The sequence below is a fragment of the Ranitomeya variabilis genome, chromosome 4 (genome assembly GCF_051348905.1).
Source record: "Ranitomeya variabilis isolate aRanVar5 chromosome 4, aRanVar5.hap1, whole genome shotgun sequence".
In the NCBI taxonomy this organism is placed as follows: domain Eukaryota; kingdom Metazoa; phylum Chordata; class Amphibia; order Anura; family Dendrobatidae; genus Ranitomeya; species Ranitomeya variabilis.
In genome coordinates this window covers 31,316,677-31,328,959 of record NC_135235.1, presented here as the reverse complement: position 1 = coordinate 31,328,959, position 12,283 = coordinate 31,316,677, and the positions used below count along the sequence as shown (strand labels likewise).

Below are 12,283 nucleotides of genomic sequence, written 5' to 3'. Positions count from 1 at the left end.
TCCGAGTAAAAACCTCTTTTTTCCCTTAAATTTGTTAAATAATAAAAAGCAGTTACAATTTTTATTTTTGGTGACATCTCCCCTGTAATTGAACTCACAACTTTTAACATTACAGGCAGGAACTAAAGCAACTGAGCCACAGGCTCTGGTGCGGTAAAGGGGAAACTGTGTTGCAGGCTCTGGCTCCATAGGCAGAATATACAGATAGAAGTAAACTGGATGTACTTGTATTCTAGATTGAAAAGTTTTTTTTATTTTTTAAAATTACTAAAAAATAATGAGAACCACTTAAAATAATGTTATTTTTAATGAGCTTTTTCTTTTTAAATAATTAATCACAAATCAAACAACACGGACTTATTTGATGTCCCTGTAATCATAACGACCCGCACAACACAGCGCTCAGATTATTTACGGAATCTGTAAATTACACAATTGATATTTTTTTGCTCTATTGAAAAGGGAAACCAGAGTGTGTTCACACGTTGCGTAAAATGTTGGATTATTTTTTTCCTGCATGTGTCCGCACCACACAACGCAATAAAAATCTACTCTGATTATTGCGTGTTTGCTGGATTTCTTTTAGTTGTATTCCCCCTTATTCAATGTGTTTTTGGTGCAGATGTGAATTTGCGTCTTTAATGCTTTATAAACACTGCAGAAAAGATTTGGTTTTGCACTTAAAAATACAGCAGCTTTTTTTTTTCCTTCATGTGTTTTTTTTTCAGAAGTCTAAAGGCAGTATCAAGCCTTTCATATTGAGCAGAGTTATGTTTAACATATTGTTTCAGCCCTCCACAAAAATGTTCCTGAATCGCCTGCTGCTTGTATATTCCTAAAGATCACACCGTCCTCCCCGCACCTAAATGACCACACAAGGACTCCGCTGTACGTTATATGTTTATTAGCGATCTGCATAGTGACTCCTCATCAGATCTGGGCAGTGCACACTAAGCGCCAGTTAAATAGGTTAGAAAACCAAAAAAAAACAAGTATCAATTCTAAAATAAAAAATAAAATTGTCTTTAAACTTTTTTTTGATTATTTTTTTTTAATTTAATTAAAAATGAAAAATAATCCAGCACTTGTCTCCCCGTCCCCTGGGATGTTGGGAGTCTCGTGCTCGTATTTAGTGAATGGCCTTCTCTCCAGTGTTTGAGGTAACTTCGTTATACATGATTCTTCTGTATTGACGTCCGGGCGTGGCGTTACCTCCGGTGATTCTTTTGGGCTTGTTTTAATAAGGTATCGAAATCTAAAGCTTCATATTTGCTTCTAGCCGGCGTCGGATCAAAGTCGTCACGGTTCGAATCTGCAAAGAAAAAAAAAGAAAAAAATGATGGGAATTGATATTTGACTTCCTGGCTCGATAACGACCCATCGGGTTTCTGATATTGTATCATGGCAACCAAATGTAGGAGAACGGTTCAAATCGCTTAAAATGCCGAGGTCGCCGATCATCACTGAATCCTGGTTGAGCTGCTCTGACCAGAGCGAGCGCCGATACCGGCGAGTGTCTGCTGTGTTAATTATCCAGCACCCACCAAGGATGGAACAGGCTCTAAACTTCTTCCGTACATAGACAGCAAGTGTCAGAAGAGGGTGGACGATGGGTACAGGAGGTGCCATGTGGCACAAAAACCCTCTTCAGCTTAAGCCCTTTATCAGCTGCACTGCCTGAACTGAGGCTTAAGGGTACTCCAGTCCAAAAATTATCTACTCACTGGATAGGTGATAATTTTTGGATCACCAGACGAATTGCAATTCCTCCTGACTACAGAAGAAAAATCATCATCCACAAGTCCCCAGTTTGGGAATTATTACCTATCCAGTGATCAATTTTGGAAACAGGACTACCATGCCCAATACACATGCGAATACGAATGTGCACAAGTCTCGTTGAACCCCAAGAGCAGATGAGCTGAATAAGCGAGGAGCAAAAAAAACACAAATAGAGGTTGTTTTCTGATCCAGCCTTACAATGCAGTGTGAATGCAGACATTGCTTGGGTTTGTGCCCGTCACACCACCAGTAAGAAGGTACTTACCAAGATCAGCATAATTACTTTTACAAAATTGTCTCCTGCCTCCAAAGCAGAGATCGAAAGGCAACTCGTCTGGAAGGCGCAATTTGTGGCCATTTTCTATAGCAGCAAAGGCTTCCCTGGTACAGCGGTACGTCACAAAGCCATAGTTATCACTGGGGGAGAAAAAGAAGAATGCACATTAATGGAGAAGTAACCAGAGCACAGGCGGAGCAATGTGTCACTCTCAGCGGTGTGTGGCTGCTGGAGAAGTGCATAATTTCTTGGGTAGTCTTCTAGAGTGCACCTTCGGTGGAGGCCGGATGTTGGGCCTTACATGGTTAACAGGGTGGACAAATCCTTCATTAACTCAAGCTGCCGAAAGCCTCAGCAATCAGCACAGGAAAATGGCTGGGAGCTTGTAGACTGGAAACAGAGAAGATGGCGGAAGATCGGCAGGAGTTCAGCCATCATAAAGCCCCATGAGCTGGTCCATTATGGCGGCTGAGCTCCTGCAGATATTCCGCCATCTTCACTGCTTCGCCATGTAGCAATTCAGATTGACCAGCTTTCCTCCCATCGCTGCTGTTGGAAGCAGCTTCCGGCTGTGTAAGGGTCTATTTACAAGGCATCTTTTTCAGTGGATTCCCCCCTGGAACCCAACTAAAAAAGTGCTTAAAATATCAGCAATGAGAGTGAACAGCAATGTCAAAACCACTTGCAGTGCACATGATCGGTCACTTTTTTTTGGAAGCTGCCACTATATTATACACCGCCGGAATTTTCCTGATGAGTCTTCCTATAGTAAAAACAGTGCGGATTGCCGGCACCTAAATGACGTCATGTGCACAAATCCCAGCAGAGCGAATGAATCTGCTCCACACACTGGCATATTTGTGCCATACGGCAGAATTCCAGGAATTGGCAGGGGACCACGACATGGAGCCGCAGAGCCATGTGAAAAGCTGTACTGCCCATTATTAAAAGGTGAAAGGGTCTTACACTTTCCGGCTTCCCCATCCGCTTCATACTGATCACTTACCCCTCCTCTCTGAAGTGGATGTTGCACTCCTCTATCTCCCCGAAAACAGAGAAGCGGCGACTCAGCTCCGATCTTGTCATGAGACTGTTGATTTTGCCAATGTACACGACCCTCCGCTCCTCCTGAAAAGTCAGATGCAGTCATATTAACAGCAGATAATGCACACAACATTGATATTCATGTACAGCTACAAGGCGAGAGGGGGGCGGAAGAGCAGCGAGGCGAGGGGGAGGGGGGGGGGGCGGAAGAGCAGCGAGGCGAGGGGGGGGGCGGAAGAGCAGCGAGGCGAGAGGGGGGGCGGAAGAGCAGCGAGGCGAGAGGGGGGGCGGAAGAGCAGCGAGGCGAGAGGGGGGGCGGAAGAGCAGCGAGGCGAGAGGGGGGGCGGAAGAGCAGCGAGGCGAGAGGGGGGGCGGAAGAGCAGCGAGGCGAGAGGGGGGCGGAAGAGCAGCGAGGCGCGAGGGGGGGCGGAAGAGCAGCGAGGCGCGAGGGGGGCGGAAGAGCAGCGAGGCGCGAGGGGGGCGGAAGAGCAGCGAGGCGCGAGGGGGGCGGAAGAGCAGCGAGGCGAGAGGGGGGCGGAAGAGCAGCGAGGCGCGAGGGGGGCGGAAGAGCAGCGAGGCGCGAGGGGGGCGGAAGAGCAGCGAGGCGAGAGGGGGGCGGAAGAGCAGCGAGGCGAGAGGGGGGCGGAAGAGCAGCGAGGCGAGAGGGGGGCGGAAGAGCAGCGAGGCGAGAGGGGGGCGGAAGAGCAGCGAGGCGAGAGGGGGGCGGAAGAGCAGCGAGGCGAGAGGGGGGCGGAAGAGCAGCGAGGCGAGAGGGGGGCGGAAGAGCAGCGAGGCGAGAGGGGGGCGGAAGAGCAGCGAGGCGAGAGGGGGGCGGAAGAGCAGCGAGGCGAGAGGGGGGCGGAAGAGCAGCGAGGCGAGAGGGGGGCGGAAGAGCAGCGAGGCGAGAGGGGGGCGGAAGAGCAGCGAGGCGAGAGGGGGGCGGAAGAGCAGCGAGGCGAGAGGGGGGCGGAAGAGCAGCGAGGCGAGAGGGGGGCGGAAGAGCAGCGAGGCGAGAGGGGGGCGGAAGAGCAGCGAGGCGAGAGGGGGGCGGAAGAGCAGCGAGGCGAGAGGGGGGCGGAAGAGCAGCGAGGCGAGAGGGGGGCGGAAGAGCAGCGAGGCGAGAGGGGGGCGGAAGAGCAGCGAGGCGAGAGGGGGGCGGAAGAGCAGCGAGGCGAGAGGGGGGCGGAAGAGCAGCGAGGCGAGAGGGGGGCGGAAGAGCAGCGAGGCGAGAGGGGGGCGGAAGAGCAGCGAGGCGAGAGGGGGGCGGAAGAGCAGCGAGGCGAGAGGGGGGCGGAAGAGCAGCGAGGCGAGAGGGGGGCGGAAGAGCAGCGAGGCGAGAGGGGGGCGGAAGAGCAGCGAGGCGAGAGGGGGGCGGAAGAGCAGCGAGGCGAGAGGGGGGCGGAAGAGCAGCGAGGCGAGAGGGGGGCGGAAGAGCAGCGAGGCGAGAGGGGGGCGGAAGAGCAGCGAGGCGAGAGGGGGGCGGAAGAGCAGCGAGGCGAGAGGGGGGCGGAAGAGCAGCGAGGCGAGAGGGGGGCGGAAGAGCAGCGAGGCGAGAGGGGGGCGGAAGAGCAGCGAGGCGAGAGGGGGGCGGAAGAGCAGCGAGGCGAGAGGGGGGCGGAAGAGCAGCGAGGCGAGAGGGGGGCGGAAGAGCAGCGAGGCGAGAGGGGGGCGGAAGAGCAGCGAGGCGAGAGGGGGGCGGAAGAGCAGCGAGGCGAGAGGGGGGCGGAAGAGCAGCGAGGCGAGAGGGGGGCGGAAGAGCAGCGAGGCGAGAGGGGGGCGGAAGAGCAGCGAGGCGAGAGGGGGGCGGAAGAGCAGCGAGGCGAGAGGGGGGCGGAAGAGCAGCGAGGCGAGAGGGGGGCGGAAGAGCAGCGAGGCGAGAGGGGGGCGGAAGAGCAGCGAGGCGAGAGGGGGGCGGAAGAGCAGCGAGGCGAGAGGGGGGCGGAAGAGCAGCGAGGCGAGAGGGGGGCGGAAGAGCAGCGAGGCGAGAGGGGGGCGGAAGAGCAGCGAGGCGAGAGGGGGGCGGAAGAGCAGCGAGGCGAGAGGGGGGCGGAAGAGCAGCGAGGCGAGAGGGGGGCGGAAGAGCAGCGAGGCGAGAGGGGGGCGGAAGAGCAGCGAGGCGAGAGGGGGGCGGAAGAGCAGCGAGGCGAGAGGGGGGCGGAAGAGCAGCGAGGCGAGAGGGGGGCGGAAGAGCAGCGAGGCGAGAGGGGGGCGGAAGAGCAGCGAGGCGAGAGGGGGGCGGAAGAGCAGCGAGGCGAGAGGGGGGCGGAAGAGCAGCGAGGCGAGAGGGGGGCGGAAGAGCAGCGAGGCGAGAGGGGGGCGGAAGAGCAGCGAGGCGAGAGGGGGGCGGAAGAGCAGCGAGGCGAGAGGGGGGCGGAAGAGCAGCGAGGCGAGAGGGGGGCGGAAGAGCAGCGAGGCGAGAGGGGGCGGAAGAGCAGCGAGGCGAGAGGGGGGCGGAAGAGCAGCGAGGCGAGAGGGGGGCGGAAGAGCGAGGCGAGAGGGGGGCGGAAGAGCGAGGCGAGAGGGGGGCGGAAGAGCGAGGCGAGAGGGGGGCGGAAGAGCGAGGCGAGAGGGGGGCGGAAGAGCGAGGCGAGAGGGGGGCGGAAGAGCGAGGCGAGAGGGGGGCGGAAGAGCGAGGCGAGAGGGGGGCGGAAGAGCGAGGCGAGAGGGGGGCGGAAGAGCGAGGCGAGAGGGGGGCGGAAGAGCGAGGCGAGAGGGGGGCGGAAGAGCGAGGCGAGAGGGGGGCGGAAGAGCGAGGCGAGAGGGGGGCGGAAGAGCGAGGCGAGAGGGGGCGGAAGAGCGACGCGAGAGGGGGGCGGAAGAGCGACGCGAGAGGGGGGCGGAAGAGCGACGCGAGAGGGGGGCGGAAGAGCGACGCGAGAGGGGGGCGGAAGAGCGACGCGAGAGGGGGGCGGAAGAGCGACGCGAGAGGGGGGCGGAAGAGCGACGCGAGAGGGGGGCGGAAGAGCGACGCGAGAGGGGGGCGGAAGAGCGACGCGAGAGGGGGGCGGAAGAGCGACGCATCTGCAGAAAAAAATTAAAATCTCAATGTACAGCAGTCTCATGGGGTCGATGACGAAGGCGCTGGCTGGAAGTACTTACTATGGCTCGCTCCTTGTGAAATATCTTCCTCCTGTTATAACTTTCTCTGGATTCGCACCTGTCAAACAGACGTCACATTAAAAATGGCAGAAATAGGAAAAAAATAGGGGAAACAAACCAAAAAACTACAGCCCACATGAACAACCACACTGTGCCGCTGCCATATGCAGCACATGCATTTACCTCCGACTTCGGCTCCGACATCTCCGCCCATAGGGTGATATGGATCGTGACCGAGATCGACTGGAAGAAGGAGTGCATGACCGGGATGAACATGACGAAGATCTCGAGGAGCCGCTAGTGCCATAACTAGATCTGGAGGAGGAGCGAGACCTGCGCCTGCTTCTGGATCTGAACCTGGAGCTATGAAAAAGGAAAAACAGAACATAAAGCTGCGTGCAACACCGAGGAGAGCGACCATGACTGTATAACCAGGCGCATACATCCTGCGACGATATTCCACTGGGGAGAGTTTAGACTCTTAACTCTTTATGAAAAAATAGAAAGTTTCAGCAGTTTCCCTATAATCAGAGGCCGGATTACAATGACTGATAACACCTCTGTACACACCGAATTGATGAAGGTTCGACCACTGAGACTTTCAGTTACCATAAGAACGGGGCCACCAAATGCCCCCCGTCTGAATGGAGTGGTGGTCCCGCATGCATGCCACTTCATTCATTGGTAATAGGCTACCCGGAAAAAGATGAGTGCTGTACTCCATCTCAGGGAGTCCCATCAGCAAAACTCAAAAACAGTCTTTTCCGGCCCAACATAACTAAAATTAACAATTTAACTGATTTCCAATAGGCACAAAGTAAAAAAAATCCTGCCGTTTTGTGTCTACAGCTCCAATGCAGATTGGAGTTTCCAAGGTAACAGCTGTGGCGTATAGCCAATGGCGGCAGGCCACACGACTGATATGGGGCCCGCGAGTGGAAGACCTAGTGTCAGCGCCTGAATCGGCGCCCCACCCCCGCCCCTCTGGCCCCCAGCGCAAGCAATTATGATGGAGGAGGGAGCATCAGCTGACCCTTGAACCCCAATCATCCTCGGCGTCTGACGTGTCAGAGTGGCGGGTGTAATGACGTCATGACAGCGCGTCCTCTGTACTGAGATGTGAGGCACTTCATAGCACAGGAGACCGGAGCAGCGGGTGAACGAGGAGAGGCGAGTATTTATTTCAAAATCAGTGATTGGTGGCCGTAATACAGTACGGAGGACCATGGGGAGGGTGCATTACAGTGTACAGAGGACGTATTATAGCGTATCGAGGACCATGGGGGACACTGCACTACAGCGTACCGAGGACCATGGGGGACGCATTACAGCGTACCGAGGACCATGGCGGACGCATTACAGCGTGCGGAGAATTATATGGGGCTCAATATACTATATACTGTGTGATGGGCTGTAAGGGGTCCATTATACTGTATGGAGGGCTAGTGCAGCCATTAAACAGTGTGGAGAGGTTTGGGGCCGTTATAATGTATGTAAACCCATTATACTGCATGAAGGGCTGTGTTGGGGTCACCATACTTTGCCTTGGGAGTTGTGGTGGGGTACAGTAGGTTCATTATACTGTGCATGTGGAGGAATTCACCATGGGGGTATCATTGTGTTTGGGGGGCACTTTTGTTGGCATCATACTTTATGTGGGCAATGAAACAGGAATCTAGGACTTCAGCAGGAGGACAATGACTATGTAAAGGCTGGAAAGTTATGAGATGGTTTTTTGTGGCCCAGCCAATTATTTAACTTTTTTTTTTTTAATGGCAGACCTTCTGCTTTGGGGCTCCATGATATTTATGTATGCACCTGGGTAACAGACTACAAATAGGACCCTGTAGTCTGATCCTGCAGTCATCACGTTTATTTCCATTTGTCCTCTGTTGTAATGTACGTTTCGTAGATTACCTAGAAGCGCTGGACATATAGAAGAGATGATGACTGCCGAATCAGACTACAAACAGTTCCTCTGTAGTCTGTTACCGTGGAGATGTAGAATGTTAGGGAGAAGTAGACAAAACTATAGGATATAGATTTGCAGAGGGGGTTCAGGGTTCGAGTGACAATCGCTGGGAGAGAGTGCAGTCACCACAGAGAATACAGGTGATATTTTAAAAGGAGAAAATATACGAATTGAGAAGCGGTGGTCCCGAGTGGTAGACAAATTTTTTTGGCTACATACAGGAGACCACCAGGAGCATTAATTTAATGCTCCTGGTGGTCTCCTGTATGTATACATGTTATATTGGGAGTGGTGATTATAGGGATCTTGATACTTTCTTGGCCTTCCTTCATTATGAATCTGGGTTATTGTGTAGCGCAAATTCTTTTGGCTGCAGTTGGTTTAAAAAAAAACCAAAAACCAAAAAACATTCTTTATTCACCCTCCCCTGGCCAAGCGCTGAGTCTCCCACTGCAGTTTCCCGATGTTTGTTGCTGTCTGCAGCCAATAACTGAGCTCAGGAGCTTTTCCCAAGCATTGATTGGCTGCAGCGACGTTGAGTGACATCAGCACTGTAGACAATAACAGACACTAGGAGCAGCGGTGGAGACTAAGAAATGGACCTTGGGAGGGGAGGAGAAAAAAAAAAAAAAAAAAGGATTCTGCGGTGGGAGAGGGTTTTTTTTTTTCTGAAACTGGAAGTTATTAAATATACATATCAATGTGAAAAAAAGACCGAAACATCATAACGTAAAAATATGCAGAAAAGAAAGATGAAGAAAAATTATAAAATACAAAGGGGAGAACAATAAAAAAAAAACCGAAAAAAAAAACCAAACAAAACACTTAACCGAAAACTAAATGATAATACTTGACAGCCAATTTTCACATTTTAGTAATAAAGTAAATCCTTAAAGGAAACCTGTCACTGCAAAAATCGTATACCAGCTAAGCCCACCGGCATCAGGGGCTTCTCTACAGCATTCTGTAATGCATTCTGTAATGCTGTAGATAAGCCCCCGGTGTATCCTGAAAGATGAGAAAAAGAGGTTAGAGGGGGCGGTCCCGGTCCGGTCCGATGGGCAAAGTACTGCAGTGCGCAGGCGCTGGGCCTCTCTGACCTTTACCGGCGCCTGCGCACTGCAGTACTTTGCTCTGCCCTCAACAGGACAGACAACCACAGCGTGAAGACAAGAAGAGGACGTCATCGTAAGAAGATGGGAGGTCCCGAACCGCGACGCCCATCGGATCGGACCGCAGCAGGACCGCCCCTGGGTGAGTATAATCTAACCTCTTTTTCTCATCTTTCAGGATACATCGGGGGCTTATCTACAGCATTACAGAATGCTGTAGATAAGCCCCTGATGGCGGTGGGCTTAGCTCACCTTCGATTTTGGGGGTGACAGGTTCTCTTTAAGGGAATGACAAACAGAACTCTCCTGGAGACATCTATGGCTGTCTCTGCCGGATTGCTATGAGTGCCACCTAGTGGTCGGCACCCATAACAAGTTAGCAAATCTGTTACATACAGGTGATCTGATCATCGCCTGTATGTAGCAGAGCCGAACGGGTTGTGGCAGCTTCTCCCACGGAGGCTATTGAAACATGCCAAGAGTAAAAAAAAAAAAGAAAATGTATGTGTGTGTGTGTATATATATATATATATATATATATATATATATATATATATATATATATATATATATATATATATATATATATATATATATATATATATATATATATACATACATATACACACATATATACATATATATATATATATATATATACACATATATACACACACACATATACACAGCGTAGTGAGAAAAAAAAGTCAAAACGTCAGAATTATGTTTTTTTGGTCGCCGTGACATTGCATTAAAATGCAATCAAAATGCGATCAAAAGATCGTATCTGCACCAAAATGTTTATTAAAATCATCATCTCGGCGTGCAAAAAATAAGCCCTCACCCAACCTGAGATCACGAAAAATGGAGACGCTACAAGAATCGGAAAATGGCGCAATTTTTTTTGTAACAAAGTTTGGAGTTTCTTTCACCACTTAAGATAAAAAAATAACCCAGACATGTTTGGTGTCTATGAACTCGTAATGACCTGGAGAATCACAATGGCAGGTCAGTTTTAGCATTTAGTGAACCTAGCAAAAAGCAAAACAAAAAACATCTGTGTGATTGCACTTTTTTTGCAATTTCACCGGACTTTAAATTTTTTTCCCCATTTTCCAGTACATGATATGTTAAAACGAATAGGGTTATAGCCCTCACATGGCCATTTTGACCAAAAAATAAAAAAGTTATGGCTCTGGGAAGAAGGGGAGCGGAAAAACGGAAATTCAAAACCAAAAATAGCTCTGGTCGTTAAGCGGTGAAAATATGGAGGCCGCTTCTCTGGAGGACCTGCCTTCCCTGATCACTACACAGAGACAACAGTTTCCAAAAGGAATGGTGTAACGGTACATTTCTCCTCTGGGGGCGCTGCAGGGGATCTGAACACTTGTTCCTTCTCAGATCAGAGCAGCATAGAGGACCCCTATACACAGAGGACCCCTATACACAGAGGCCCCTGATGTGCTCACCCTGAGATCGTGTAAATGGGCCCATGTAACGGCGCCCTTCATGTAGCCACACGGCCGTAACGACGCACCTAACACCAAGCGTAAGAGTGAAAGTAGGAGACCGTCAATTACTTCTGTAAAATCCGCTCATTTCACTGCTCTCCATCCTGTGCAGCTTTGCATGTGGTTGGGGTGGAGCAGATACGAGATTTACACCCTGACACTTCTCCAATATCGGTGCCCCTAATGCAGCCACGGAGGAGGACGGAGCACCGAGAACATATACGCACTGCAATGAGTTAAATCCACAGTAAAAAAAAACTGCATAAAAAATGCTGCACGTTTACAATCCGCAGAGTGTGAATGAGCTTAGATAAAAGTCGCACCCAGATTTAAAAAAAAATTAAAAAAATGCGGTGTATTCGCCACTGTGCACACTAATAACCAGAAGCCCCGCACTTTGTTACTCAGCCTCCTGACGAGCCCCTGATCTCTGGCCTGTACAGACTGGCAACGTGAATGAACAATTAACCGGCGCAGTCAGCACTTGTCCGGGCGCCACGTTGTGATTTGACACCTCTGATGATCACGTTAAAGCCGCGTGTGCATCAGCCAGATACGGTGTCTAAACAATCGACTTGTATCTCGGCGGCACATTAGAATGGTCCCCACATTCTGCAGATAAAGCTCATTTATGCCTTTTCCAGAGCTCCGCTTGCAGTCAGTGAACGGAAACCTGTATTGTTTTACTGCTAGAGAGCTTTTGTTTCAAGTGAGACGTGCTCCACGTGGCCAGGACAAGGTCTCCTGGAACTAAAGCCATGAAGGCGCAGATGGACAAGAAGAAAGATCTTGAAAATTGCAATTTGATGCTGACCTAAATGCCTGAAGATTTCATCTTGGAACTATAGGCGGCAGTCAGTGTGGTACAAGATGCTGGACCCAAACATATAACCACAGGCGGACCAGGCTGCAAAAGGCCTCTTAATTACAAAGATGAGGAATATGTATTTTTTGGCTAAAACAATTTTGCAATAGAGTTTCATTAAAAATTGTGTACTACTTTGACTTGTACGTCCCTGTCCATACCCTACGCACCCCCTGCCCAGCCCCCAGTCCCCTACGCACTCCCTACCCATCCCCCTACCCACTCCCTACCCATCCCCCTACCCATGCCCCTACGCACTCCCTACCCATCCCCCTACGCACCCCCTGCCCATTCCCCTACGCACCCCCTGCCCATTCCCCTACGCACCCCCTGCCCATTCCCCTACGCACCCCCTGTCCATTCCCCTACGCACCCCCTGTCCATTCCCCTACGCACCCCCTGCCCATTCCCCTACGCACCCCGTCCATTCCCCTACGCACCCCGTCCATTCCCCTACGCACCCCGTCCATTCCCCTACGCACCCCGTCCATTCCCCTACGCACCCCGTCCATTCCCCTACGCACCCCGTCCATTCCCCTACGCACCCCCTGCCCTATGCACCCCCTACCCATCCCCCTACGCACCCCCTGCCCATTCCCCTACGCACCCATCCCCCTTACG

The 12,283-nt window shown here is 51.8% G+C and overlaps 1 protein-coding gene across 1 annotated transcript in view; it reads right to left on the bottom strand.

Annotated features, from left to right (window-relative positions):
• Positions 1 to 882: 882 nt before the first annotated feature.
• PPRC1 (PPARG related coactivator 1) overlaps positions 883 to 12,283 on the bottom strand; it is a 29,178-nt gene continuing 17,777 nt past the window's right edge. The window contains exons 10-14 of the mRNA XM_077258280.1: positions 6,386 to 6,565; positions 6,203 to 6,260; positions 3,066 to 3,187; positions 2,048 to 2,199; positions 883 to 1,312 (exon numbers count right to left, since the gene is read on the bottom strand). Of these exons, the coding sequence (XP_077114395.1) occupies positions 1,209 to 1,312; positions 2,048 to 2,199; positions 3,066 to 3,187; positions 6,203 to 6,260; positions 6,386 to 6,565 (616 nt within the window). The 3' untranslated portion in view covers positions 883 to 1,208. The remainder of the gene's footprint in view (positions 1,313 to 2,047; positions 2,200 to 3,065; positions 3,188 to 6,202; positions 6,261 to 6,385; positions 6,566 to 12,283) is intronic.